Source organism: Lates calcarifer, unplaced genomic scaffold, assembly GCF_001640805.2.
Source record: "Lates calcarifer isolate ASB-BC8 unplaced genomic scaffold, TLL_Latcal_v3 _unitig_5220_quiver_2574, whole genome shotgun sequence".
Taxonomy (NCBI): domain Eukaryota; kingdom Metazoa; phylum Chordata; class Actinopteri; family Centropomidae; genus Lates; species Lates calcarifer.
The window spans coordinates 6237-17806 of record NW_026117375.1 but is presented as its reverse complement, the minus strand read 5'-3'; the positions used below and the strand labels follow the sequence as shown (position 1 = coordinate 17806).

The 11570-nt window shown below is 40.5% G+C and overlaps 1 protein-coding gene and 1 pseudogene across 1 annotated transcript; both read left to right on the top strand.

Annotated features, from left to right (window-relative positions):
- The first annotated feature begins 279 nt into the window (after window positions 1–279).
- On the top strand, window positions 280–3243 carry LOC108873932 (cephalotoxin-like protein; annotated as a pseudogene).
- Window positions 3244–8707: 5464 nt separating this feature from the next.
- LOC127140848 (SE-cephalotoxin-like) lies at window positions 8708–11298 on the top strand. Its single transcript, XM_051068668.1, has one exon. The coding sequence runs from the start codon at window positions 8708–8710 to the stop codon at window positions 10415–10417; it is 1710 nt and encodes a 569-aa protein (XP_050924625.1). The 3' UTR covers window positions 10418–11298.
- The last annotated feature ends 272 nt before the right edge of the window (window positions 11299–11570 follow it).

The window sequence follows — 11570 nt, the reverse complement described above, 5'->3', positions numbered from 1 at the left end:
CACCAACAGGACTTTGGCTTTTTAAACAGAGAAAAACCTGCAGGTCAGCATTTTTCTGTCTCTGTTCAAACTCTGTTTGACTGTTTTTCAGATCAGTGTCCTCAAAACCTGGTGTTTACATTCTCTTCTGCAGAACACTGAAATGAAGAAAATAGTAATTATCATTGAATCATTAATGACTTGTGTGTGTCTGTCTCTATATAGGTAAACCTCTGTGCCTCCAGCTCCACCTACTCCAAAGTGGATGAGAATCATGTGGTTGAAGGGAAGGTGTGGTCAGTCAGCCTCCGATAAGAATGATTGGTTGTGCTGTGTGGAGCTCAGAGATCAACAGCCTCCAGACTGTGGTCACAGACCATCATTCAACAACCATCCAGACTACCTGTCGATCAGCTCCACCAGCCACACCTTTCTGGACCAGTATCCAGCTCTCCAAGCCTCTTCTCAGGTCTGAGTTTTTTTATTTATCTAACAGGGATTGTACAGTTATACATAGTTACATACAGATAATGTACATAGGTCAGGTTTATCACTGCAGCAGATGTAACTCTTAACTCAGGTTAGGGAGAGATGTAGTTAAAATGATGTGGCAATCCTTGGTCACATGTTGAATAAGCCATAGATATGTAACCCTGGAAGTAATAATGAGGGACTGACCATTCTTTGTTCCTTTTTTTCTCTGGCCATTGAGTGTTTTGCTGCTGCTTTCAGCTCAAACACAGAAGTGAGATCAGGAAGCAAGAGTTCAAAGTCTGACTATATGCAGATGATTTTAATATATTCATCTAAATAAGACCTGTCATTTCCTCCTTTTAAAGACTGAGTAACTTTAACAAACTGTCTGGGTACACAGTTATGTATATAGTAAATTATGTAAGTTACATGGCCTTAAACAAACTTTTCTCAGAGGAGGTAACTTTAATGTAACCATTTCACCAGACAAGAATATTGATATGGAACAATTTTACAAAAGCCTGGATTTCATTTAGTGACAACATTTTACACATCCATTAAAGGACATGATGTAAATCTTAATGAATATCCCATGTTATGTTATCTGTGTTGCAGTCATGGCGTCTCCACGGTGGTCTACCTCCATGCTGTTGGCTTCACTGATCCTTCTTCTTTACTGGACGACCTCCTCTGCTCGGTCACATGACTCCACCTCCACCGACCTGTCTCCACCACACAGGGTAAGAAGAGCCCTGCCTTTCCGTACCAGAGAGGAGGTAGCAGCATCTATGCAGACTGCAAAAGATGTTCTGAATTTCATCAACGACAGGATTGGAAAGAAAAACATTGAAACGTTGTCAAGTGTGTTGAAGGGGATCTCCAATATCGCCAGCACGGCACCCGTCATCGGAGGTCTGGTATCATCCATTGTCAATGTGGTTTTGGCCTTTGTCCCTCAAGAAAACCCTCTGAAGGAGCTGAGAGAAGGGTTTGCTGAGGTGAACAGGAAACTGGACTCTCTCTCCCTCCAGATCTCCAACCTAGCAACAGATGTAGAATGGTTCAACTACGCCAGCGTCTATTCTCAAGACGAGGTCCGCATCCTCAACGCCTGGAAGAAGTTTGACGAGTTCCGTGAGAACAGTGGGTTGGTAAACACTGCTGAAGACAAACTCCGACTGGCAGAGATATTCACCAACTACTATGAGAACACAGCAGTTGAGGCCAGTGTGGCCAACCTCTACCATTACCTGACAGTCAGCAGCACGTCTCTGAGTGGAAACCTCAACAACCTGCTGAAGAAGAAGTTTAAATGTAACATTGGTGAGATGGTAAATATAACATATATTTCAGCAGCTTGCTGTGGAGGGGATGGTACTCAATCAGCTCTACTGGGATCTGATTGGTTTTAGCTCATCAAGAAAACAAGCTGTACAAACTGAGATGTTCAAGACCGTCTCTGAAGCTCAAATATCAGCTGTGAAGTTCTGTCTGAAAAACTATACACAGTACTTGGAGAAGGATGTGGAGGAGATCAGCAAAGCAATGAGTCCTGATAACAAAACCGCCATCGCTGATCAGGTGAAAACATTTCTGGACAAGAAGTACAACTGGTATAACTGGGTGGTGCTGGTGTACAACACAGACCAGAAGTCAAATTTCATCTTGTATAATATGAAGGAGTTCCATTCAGCTAAAGTCACTGTGGCTGTCAGCCCCACCCTGAAAGCAGACAAGTTATTAGAAGATCATCTGAAGGAGCTTGGCAATGACTGTTTTGTACGTAAACAATGTGATCAAGTGTCAGAGCTAGAAAAACAATGTGTCCGTTTCTTTGATGTGTCTGGGCAAAGATTACGTCTACGAATCACAGACTTTGTCAAAGTGACACATGTCACCTATTGGGGACGACTTTGCTCAGTTCCCAGAACCATTTCATACAGCTAAATGTCAGAGGGGTTCCAGTACATGGGGTGAACTTAGACATAAGATTTCAATGTACTTCTCCCAGAGCTTGAGTGTCTGCAGTCAGGGATGTGACAATGGAGGAAAGTGTGAGAGGCTGCTGGACTCCAATGATTGGCTGTGTGAGTGCCCAGATGGTTTCTATGGAGACAGATGTGAAAAGGAATTCGACATCAGGAACGACTCAGAGACCGATTTACAACATCCTGTGCCTGACATCAGCACCCTTGATGTCAAACTGGACAAGATGGAGTCCAAACTGCAGGAGATTCTCAACAAGCTTAATGAGCGATGTCCCCGTCAGTGATCAACTGAGGAGAGAATCAACAAGACAGATGTGAAGTCACAGAAGGTTTACAATCATCTGAAAACAACTAAAGTAAATTGATAATCAAAGAAATACTCAATACATCAGTTATCAATCACACATCCAGGACAGTTTGATCTGATCAGAGTTTGTTCATTCATCTTGTTCCCATTGGATAAATAACAGATGTATACAAGATGATCACTTTTTGCACAAAATTCAAATGGATTTTTTTTCTGGGGATGAGCGGACTTTTTAACTCAACTAGGAAAGTTAGAGTTTGTGTGGTCGTCAGGTTGTAAATGTGGAACCAGAGAAAGCTCAGACTCATCTGAAAATCAATAAGCGGATTAATAACTGAATAAAACATCAGTAAATCAGTTATAATTACAGTCAATCACAAATCATCATCATCATCATCATCATCATCATCATCTCTATGTGCTTCACCTCTTTGCTCTTGTCTGTGATTGTAAAAGAAGCAGATGTCATGTTATTAAAAATTCATCTCCAGCTTCATTCTGAGAGTTTTCATTGTTTCTGGTTGACTCTGAAGATAAAGTGAAGTTTGATTCAAACACATGAAAGAAGAAAAACTCTGACTCTGAAGTTTTATAATGAGTCATCCTGTCAGTTTTCAGCTCAGTGTTGTTGACTCACTCATATTCTCATTCATTTGGAAATAAAAGAGGAACATTCAGATGGTGGTTTTAATGGATCAGATAAATTAACTGAATCACTGTATAGCTCATAATGATTCTCCCAGTGTCATGGCAGAGATAGTTTTGGACTGTGTGGAGTCCTTCATCTGATCTTTATTTGCAGAAATAAAATCTTGTTAAAGTGTGACAGAGGAGAATCCTGCAGTGATCTCATTCACAGTTATAGACCTGATGTTTCCTTCTCATGTTCCTCCTGAAGAAGAAGATGGAGGTTGATTTTCTTTCTGTCCTCATCCACAGAACCTCTGGACTTTCATGTTGTTTTGAATTCATCAGAGAGAATCATGAGGTCTCTGTTATAGAGAGTCTGTATATTTGAATGGACAGGTTTAACATCAGTGTCTGTCCAGGAACACTGTGGACGACACTGTCACATGATTCAATGTGGACACTTATTGCACATTGACCTGTTTCAGTTATTTATTGGTCTTTCATTATGTTCATGGTGTGTGTGGACACAGATGATTTTCAGTTAAAACCTCAGTGAAGTCAGAGAAATTAGACACAGAATAATCACTGTGGAGAACTCTGGCTCCACCTGGTGGACAGCTGTAGAAGGATGTCTCAAAATATCTGTGGATAGAGACTCACTGCTCTTTTACAATATATGAAGAAAAATTGACATATTAAAAAAGAAATAACAAACAGGTAATCTGTATTGGAGTGGAGGAGAAGAAATGATTAGAAAATCTTAAAATGATTCCCTGATTATTTGTTCCAGTATGATATCATTCTCCTGAGTATTATTCCTCCTACAGACCCTGTCTCTTTTCTCTCTCTTCCTCTTTTGAGCTTTTTGATTTGTATTGAAGGAATCTGAAGGATTTTTCAGCCTGAATTTATTTTTGTGTGAGTTGGGAGTCTTGATTCATTGGTAAATGCACTTTATGGATATAAATTAATCTCAGTGACTCATCTTTTTACTATTCTTTCAAACTGTTGACAGGACACCTCCATCTGTAAACACAATCAGTTATTAGTCTTGGGGTTGTGTATTTTTGAGCCATGGAGTTTTAATCTTTTTTTTTTTTTTTAACTTGTCTAAAGCCCAGAAAAGTCATTTTCCTGTGACGACGTCAGGGCTGTGCTTGGTCAGGTCGTGTTTTGGAAACAGGGATCATTGTTCGGTTACAGCAGACGCAGCGTAGATGTGGAAGATTAAAGAGAAAACTGAAGAAATGACACAAAGGTGAGATTTCATTTTCACACACTCAGATATTTGGATTTTGTGGTTTTGTCTTTACTGATCACCTGTCAGACTTTGTTTTTGAATCATTATATTTCATAATTATTTCTTAATATGATGATCAGTGGTTTTCCTCTATTCCCCTGTAACAGTTCTCTTTAGGGTGTTGTAATTGACCTTATGTGTGAGAGAGAGAATACAGCACCTATAGAATATCTGCATCTTCTTCTTGTCTGTTATTACTGAAGCAGCTCTGTCTGTATGCAAATATGGAGGATAGAGGAGCCCTGGAGGGGGTGGGTATTAAAATATGTGAACACATTAGTTTAAAATTATTGGAATATATAATTTATATTATTTTATAATTGTATAATTATAATTTTAACATATGATTTTATTGATTGGTTTGTTAAACCAGAGCTGTATGAATTTCTTCTTTCCAAAACAGTAGAACTTAGTGACTGGTTGTGACAGAGGCTGAAGTGTGTTCTGTTTGTTTTCTGGCTGTTTGTGAGCAGTTTCAGCACTTTCTCTGTTTTGACAGTATCCACTGCATCAGCTGTTAGCAGCAGTGGCACATGAAGCAGTAAGCATGGTAATAGCTTATTAATAATGGTAAAGTTGGGTAGTAGCAGTTGTCGTTGTCTCCTGATGTTTGACTGGATGCAAACCACAGGCTCTGAGGACGCAGCAAAGTTCATGTGACTTTGACCCAGACAACAAGTTTAAACTGCAGCTCAGATAACGACAGAGCAACAGCAGATTGAATCTACAAGTAGCAGCAGCAGTAACAGTAGTAGTTGTTGTTTTCATCTCCTAATATTTCACTGAATGTAGTAGTACTTGCAGTAAACAAAGTAGTTGCAGGAATAATAGCAGCAGCAGCAGCAGCAGTAGTAGTAGTAGTAGCAGTAGTAGTAGTAGTAGCAGTAGTAGTAGTAGTACTGTAGTAGTAGTGGTGGTCTCCTGATGTTTGAGTGGATGCAAATGATGGAGCTGAGCTGAGCTGCTCAGCTGCACCATCAGCATCTCTCTGTGTGTTTAAGCAAACAGAACCTGCTGTCTATTCAAATACTGTTCCACCTGTCAGAGTTTCTAGTGTCCTTTCATTACTGGATGTTCTTTATCAGAGTGAATGTGACTGTGGATCCACAGGTCTGTTCCATCAGGACTCAATCTGTGTTCGTCTGTTTGATTCAACGGGAAGAACTTCTTCTGTCCTGTGTGATGGACGGTGGAGACAGACGTTGTATGGTGACAGAGTTGGTCAGGATCAACATGTGACACCATATCCATGACATTAGTGTTTAATCACATGACCAGCAGACTTTGGCTGACCAGAGGCGTCCATGTTTGTTTGGTTTTTCGGCCTCTTCTGTCTCATTAAGTGTTCAAGCTTTTAGACAAATCTGAGTTTCCCAGTCGTGATGAAGTTGACGAGTCCTCCAACTTAAACCACCATATACTTAGTTAGTTCCAACCCTCTGATACGAGCCACAGCAGTGCACCAGCTGCAGGTGTACTGGACCTTTGTCTTTGGTCTGCAGCTCTAACTCTGTGAAGGCTGCTGTCTGGTCTCTGGGTCGCAGCCAAAGACCCAACTCTGGTCACCGGTGATGACCCTGACATGAAGGGTGGGTTGTCCTGGGCCTGTTGATGGAGATCATCACAAACAGAGACACTGTGCTGTGTTAGGAGCCTGACACCTACAGTTATACAGATTACTGATTACTGATCACCTTTGCACCAGTAACAGACAGAGATATCATGTTTTCAGGAGGTCTGTCTGTCCTGTTCTCATGGACAAAATATCTCCGTAACATCTTGAGAGAATTTCCTATAATTTGACACAAACGTTCACTTGGTCTCAGAGATGAACGGATTAGATTTTGGTCAAAGGTGGAAGGTCATAACTAATGTACTGATTATGACTAATTTCTGCCAGAAGCCTAAGAGGTTAAAGTTATGAAGTGATGATATTTTCTATCCAAAAGGTCAAAGGTTAGCTTCAGTGTGACATCATAACATTTCTGTCCATTATTCAACACCATACCTCAGGAACAGAAGGGGAGACTGTGACCATATTTCCTGAAACTTGACTGGTTTATGGAGGCGTATCACCCACCAGACCCTGATTCTGATTCTCTTTGTCCTGTTGAACTAAGTGCAGGTTCAGACTCTGTCGACATTAGTGTGTATACTCAGTGTATAAGAGAGAGAAGAAGGGAGGTAAACCACCGTCTCATGGCTACAATTCACATCTGCCATCTTCTGCACGTGGTGTTTTCTAACAGGTAAAGACGAGGTGGTTCAGACCTTTGAACAGAGTCTCTTTGTGGTTTTGGTCTGTTCAGATAAGTCATCTAAGCAGTCGTCTTTCTGTCCTTTCTCCATATAAGGTAAACCTCTGTGCCTCCAGCTCCACCTGCTCCAAAGTGGATGAGAATCATGTGGTTGAAGGGAAGGTGTGGTCAGTCAGCCTCCGATAAGAATGACTGGTTGTGCTGTGTGGAGCTCAGAGATCAACAGCCTTCAGACTGTGGTCACAGACCATCATTCAACAACCATCCAGACTACCTGCTGATCAGCTCCACCAGCCACACCTTTCTGGACCAGTATCCAGCTCTCCAAGCCTCTTCTCAGGTCTGAGTCTTTTTATTTATCTAACAGGGATCGTACAGTCAAACGTAGTTACATACAGATAATGTACAGAGGTCCAGGTTTATGATACCTTCAGTATCACTGTTTTTTCAAACCTGCTCTATAGAAAATCAATAGGCTGCAGTACAATCTGTTAATGGTTCAGTCAAACTGAGAATATGTTTGTCTTACATCCTACAAAGGTTGTTAAGGCTGTGAATAATAATTTTAAACATATGAGAATCCAAACATATTTTACAGGCCTAATTTTTGGGACCTGAACATTAAAGATTCAAACTCTGATAAAAACCTGAGACAGTGCTGAAATCACTTTCCTGGATTCTGTCTGGTTTGACACAGAATGACTGCATTGTTTCACTTGTGTAGTGGAAACTTCAGGTTTTTTGATTCTGGTTTTCCATGACTGAGTCTTTGACTGACAAACATGACTGACCACAGGTTGTTCTTCTTTTACCACTGTTGCCCCTCTGTTCATGACTCTTTTGTTCTGAGATCTGGGAAAATATTAAATACTGTTGAATGAGAACTTGATATAAAAATGCTGCATTTCACTGGTCTCTGATCCTTTAAGGTTTGTTTGCATAAGACAGAAACTAAAACCTGATCTTTGTTTGATCATTTTAAATCAATAGAATATTAATGTTGGTTATAGTTAGAGAAACATTTGTCATCACCTGCTTCATACAGTCAGTTTACAGAGAAAAGATGTAACACACCAGTGAAGTCAGTATAATGAGGCTGTGATGTTATTAACCTGTCCAGGCTCTGTCCACAGTCATGAACTGTGTCATTACTTCACAGTGTTCATCCAATGATGTGAAAATGTTCCATATTTAAATGTTAATGTTTTTCTCACAAAAATATTTTCCACAGTTGTTTCTACAACACATCAATTAAACTTTGTTCTGAAAATGTTGTTTTGATAAAGTTCAAAAATCTTTTCTAACCAAATATTACCAAAGATTATTGATGATGTTCAGGTTAGTTTCTCCCTCCCCTCCCTCTCCCCATCTCTCTCTCTAAATTATAGGTGAGGTATGGGAAGGCTCAGACAATAAAAACACTTGAATGGCCATGGTTCAGTTGATAAAGGGACAAATGTTCCTGCAGGTCTGTGATGGGATGTGAACTCTGGTCTCTGGTATGAAGGTCAGACATACACATCCATCAAAGGACATGATGAACTTAATGAACTGTCCAATGTGGGCTTCATTAGCAGGATACTGAGCTGGTTTTATGGCCCAGTTTCACAAATTTGCCCTGGACAGAATCACAGTCTGTGCACCAAACAAAACTCTCCGTTTGAATAAGGAAAACTTCTAGAAAACAGCAGGTTGTGAAGGGAGGGTGAGTTACTCTTCAATGTACAGCATTAAGGAAAATATCCCATGTTATGTTATCTGTGTTGCAGTCATGGCATCTCCACGGTGGTCTAACTCCATGCTGTTGGCTTCACTGATCCTTCTTCTTTACTGGACGACCTCCTCTGCTCAGTCACATGACTCCACCTCCACCGACCTCTCAGCCCTCGACAGGTTCAAGAGAATCTTGCCTGAAGACACCAAAGACAAAACAGAAAAAGGCCTAAATGTTGTAACACAGTCTCTAAGTGTAATGAAAGATGTGGTGGATTACATTGGAACTGAAAATATAGCAGGTGTGTTGAAGGGGATCTCTGGCTTTGCCAGCTTGGCGCCTGGCATCGGAACTCTGGTCTCTTCAATCATTGTCTTGGTCTTGGTTTTTATTCCTCAGCGTGACCCGTTGAGTGAAGGGTTTGCTGAGGTGAACAGGAAACTGGACCTTCTTTCCATCCAGATCTCCAACCTGGCAACAGATGTAGAATGGTTCAGCTACGCCAGCGTCTATTCTCAAGATGAGGTCCGCATCCTCAACGCCTGGAAGAAGTTAACAGAGTTCCGTGAAAACAGTGGGTTGGTAAAAACTGCTGAAGACAAACTCCGACTGGCAGAGATATTCACCAACTACTATGAGAACACAGCAGTTGAGGCCAGTGTAGCCAACCTCTACCATTACCTGACAGTCAGCAGCACGTCTCTGAGTGGAAACCTCAACGACCTGCTAAGGAAGAAGTTTAAATGTAGCATCAGTGAGATCGGTAAATATAACATATATTTTAGCAGCTTGCTGTGGAGGGGGATGGTACTCAACCAGCTCTACTGGAATCTGGTTGGTTTTAACCCATCAGGCAAAGAAGCTGAACAAACCCAGATGTTCAAGACCGTCTCCAAGGCTCAGATATCAGCTGTGAAGTTCTGCCTGGACAATTATAATAAATATATGAAGGATGATGTGGAGGATATCGCCAAAGTACTGAATCCTGACAACAAACAAGCCATCGCCGATCAGGTGAAAAAGGCTCTGGACAAGAAGTACAACTGGTATAACTGGGTGGTGCTGGTGCACCAAACAGGCCCCACAAAAAGTCACACCTTTTATAATATGGAGAATATCCCTGTTGGTAAAATCACTGTGGCTGTGGGCTACACTCAGAAAGCTAACATAGAAAAAAAAGAGGAAGTAATAAAAGAGTTGAGTTCTTGTTACAAGCAACCACAAACAAAACAAATGGGCAAGGTGGTAGGCGAGACATCTTGTGATGATATCACACAGCAGGAGATACCACGGTGCAGTCGAAAGGTTTCTGGTGTTTTTGTGAGAGAGTTAGTTAAAGTGATGCATGCCAGCTTTAAAGGAGAAACAAAGACAATTGCCAAAGTCCCAGTCGCCCTGCAGATTTCTCCTTGTTTTACAGGCAGCACTCCAAAAAAACAAGATGGCGAGCTCCACATCTATTACTCCAGAACCTTAACCCTCTGTGCTCCTAATCCCTGTAAGAACAAAGGAAAGTGTGAGAGGCTGCTGGACTCCAATGAATGGCTGTGTAACTGCCCAGATGGTTTCTATGGAGACAAATGTGAAAAAATATTCAAAATCAGCAAGACTCCAGTGGCTGATAAATTCCAGTCTGTGCCTGACATCAGCACCATTGACAACAAACTGAATAAGATGGAGTCCAGACTGGACACGATGGAGTCCAAACTTGACAAGACTATCAAAGTGCAAAATCCCCATCAGAGGAAGAATTCTGAACCAAATTGATACAAACTCAAAAACCAACCACCCATCAAGTGATTGAGCATCTGACAACAGCACTAAACAGTCCAAATATTATCTCCTGCCAACCTGCAAATGAAGATGGAAGCAACTGAACCTCTGAGCTGAAAATCTGAGACTTCCTTTTAACCTTGTGAGCACACGTTACATTTCTTGTACAAAGATCCAGATGTTGTGAACACAACTTGTTTAACAAAATCCAAATTTTGCTTACAAAAATTCATCTTTTCAAAACAACATGTTTTGTATGAACATGATCAATATTATGCACAACGATCTCATGCAAATATCCTTTATAAAATCAATTTAAACTGCAACAAGTGATTATCTTGGATCCATATGTTGTGAGTTGTTTTGAGAATCGTCCAGTTAAATCTTTGCAGCTGCAACACAACAACATGAGGAATGATGTGCTGTGTGTTCAGACAGTTCAGCCAAAGGAAGAACTTATTACTCAGTGTGGTGATGATGTTAGATTGTTTACATGTTTCACCCTCAGGAGTTTAAAAAAGACGGTAAATAAGGATCAGCTCTGACTTTACAAAACATCAAATTACTAAACTAGAATTGTTGCAAAGTTAACAAACCTTAAAATAACCTGTCCTCATTGGATAAATAACACATGTATACAAGATAATCACTTTAACACAAAAATCAAATGGATTTTTTTGGGGGGCATGAGCAGACTCTAACTTTTTAACTCAGCTGGGAAAGTTAGAGTTTGTGTGGTCGTCAGGTTGTAAATGTGGAACCAGAGGAAGCTCAGACTCATCTGAAAATCAATACACTGGATTAATAACTGAATAAAACATCAATAAATGAGTTATGATTACAGTCAATCACAAATCATCATCATCATCATCTCTATGTGCTTCACCTCTTTGCTCTTGTCTGTGATTGTAAAAGAAGTCAAATGTCATGTTATTAAAAATCATCTCCAGCTTCATTCTGAGAGTTTTCATTGTTTCTGTTTGACTCTTCCTGTGATTTTTTATCAAGATACTTTTCTGTTAAACTTGAGGAAGTTATTATCTCTGACCTCTGACCCTTAGCATTTAAGACTATCATGACCTGGATGACTGAGAACCTTCACAGACAAATCCTACATATAATTAACATATGTTTTTAATGAAACCTT

Excerpts from the sequence above, each read along its gene's own strand:
- LOC127140848 (XM_051068668.1), top strand. The coding sequence starts at position 8,708 with ATGGCATCTCCACGGTGGTCTAACTCCATGCTGTTGGCTTCACTGATC.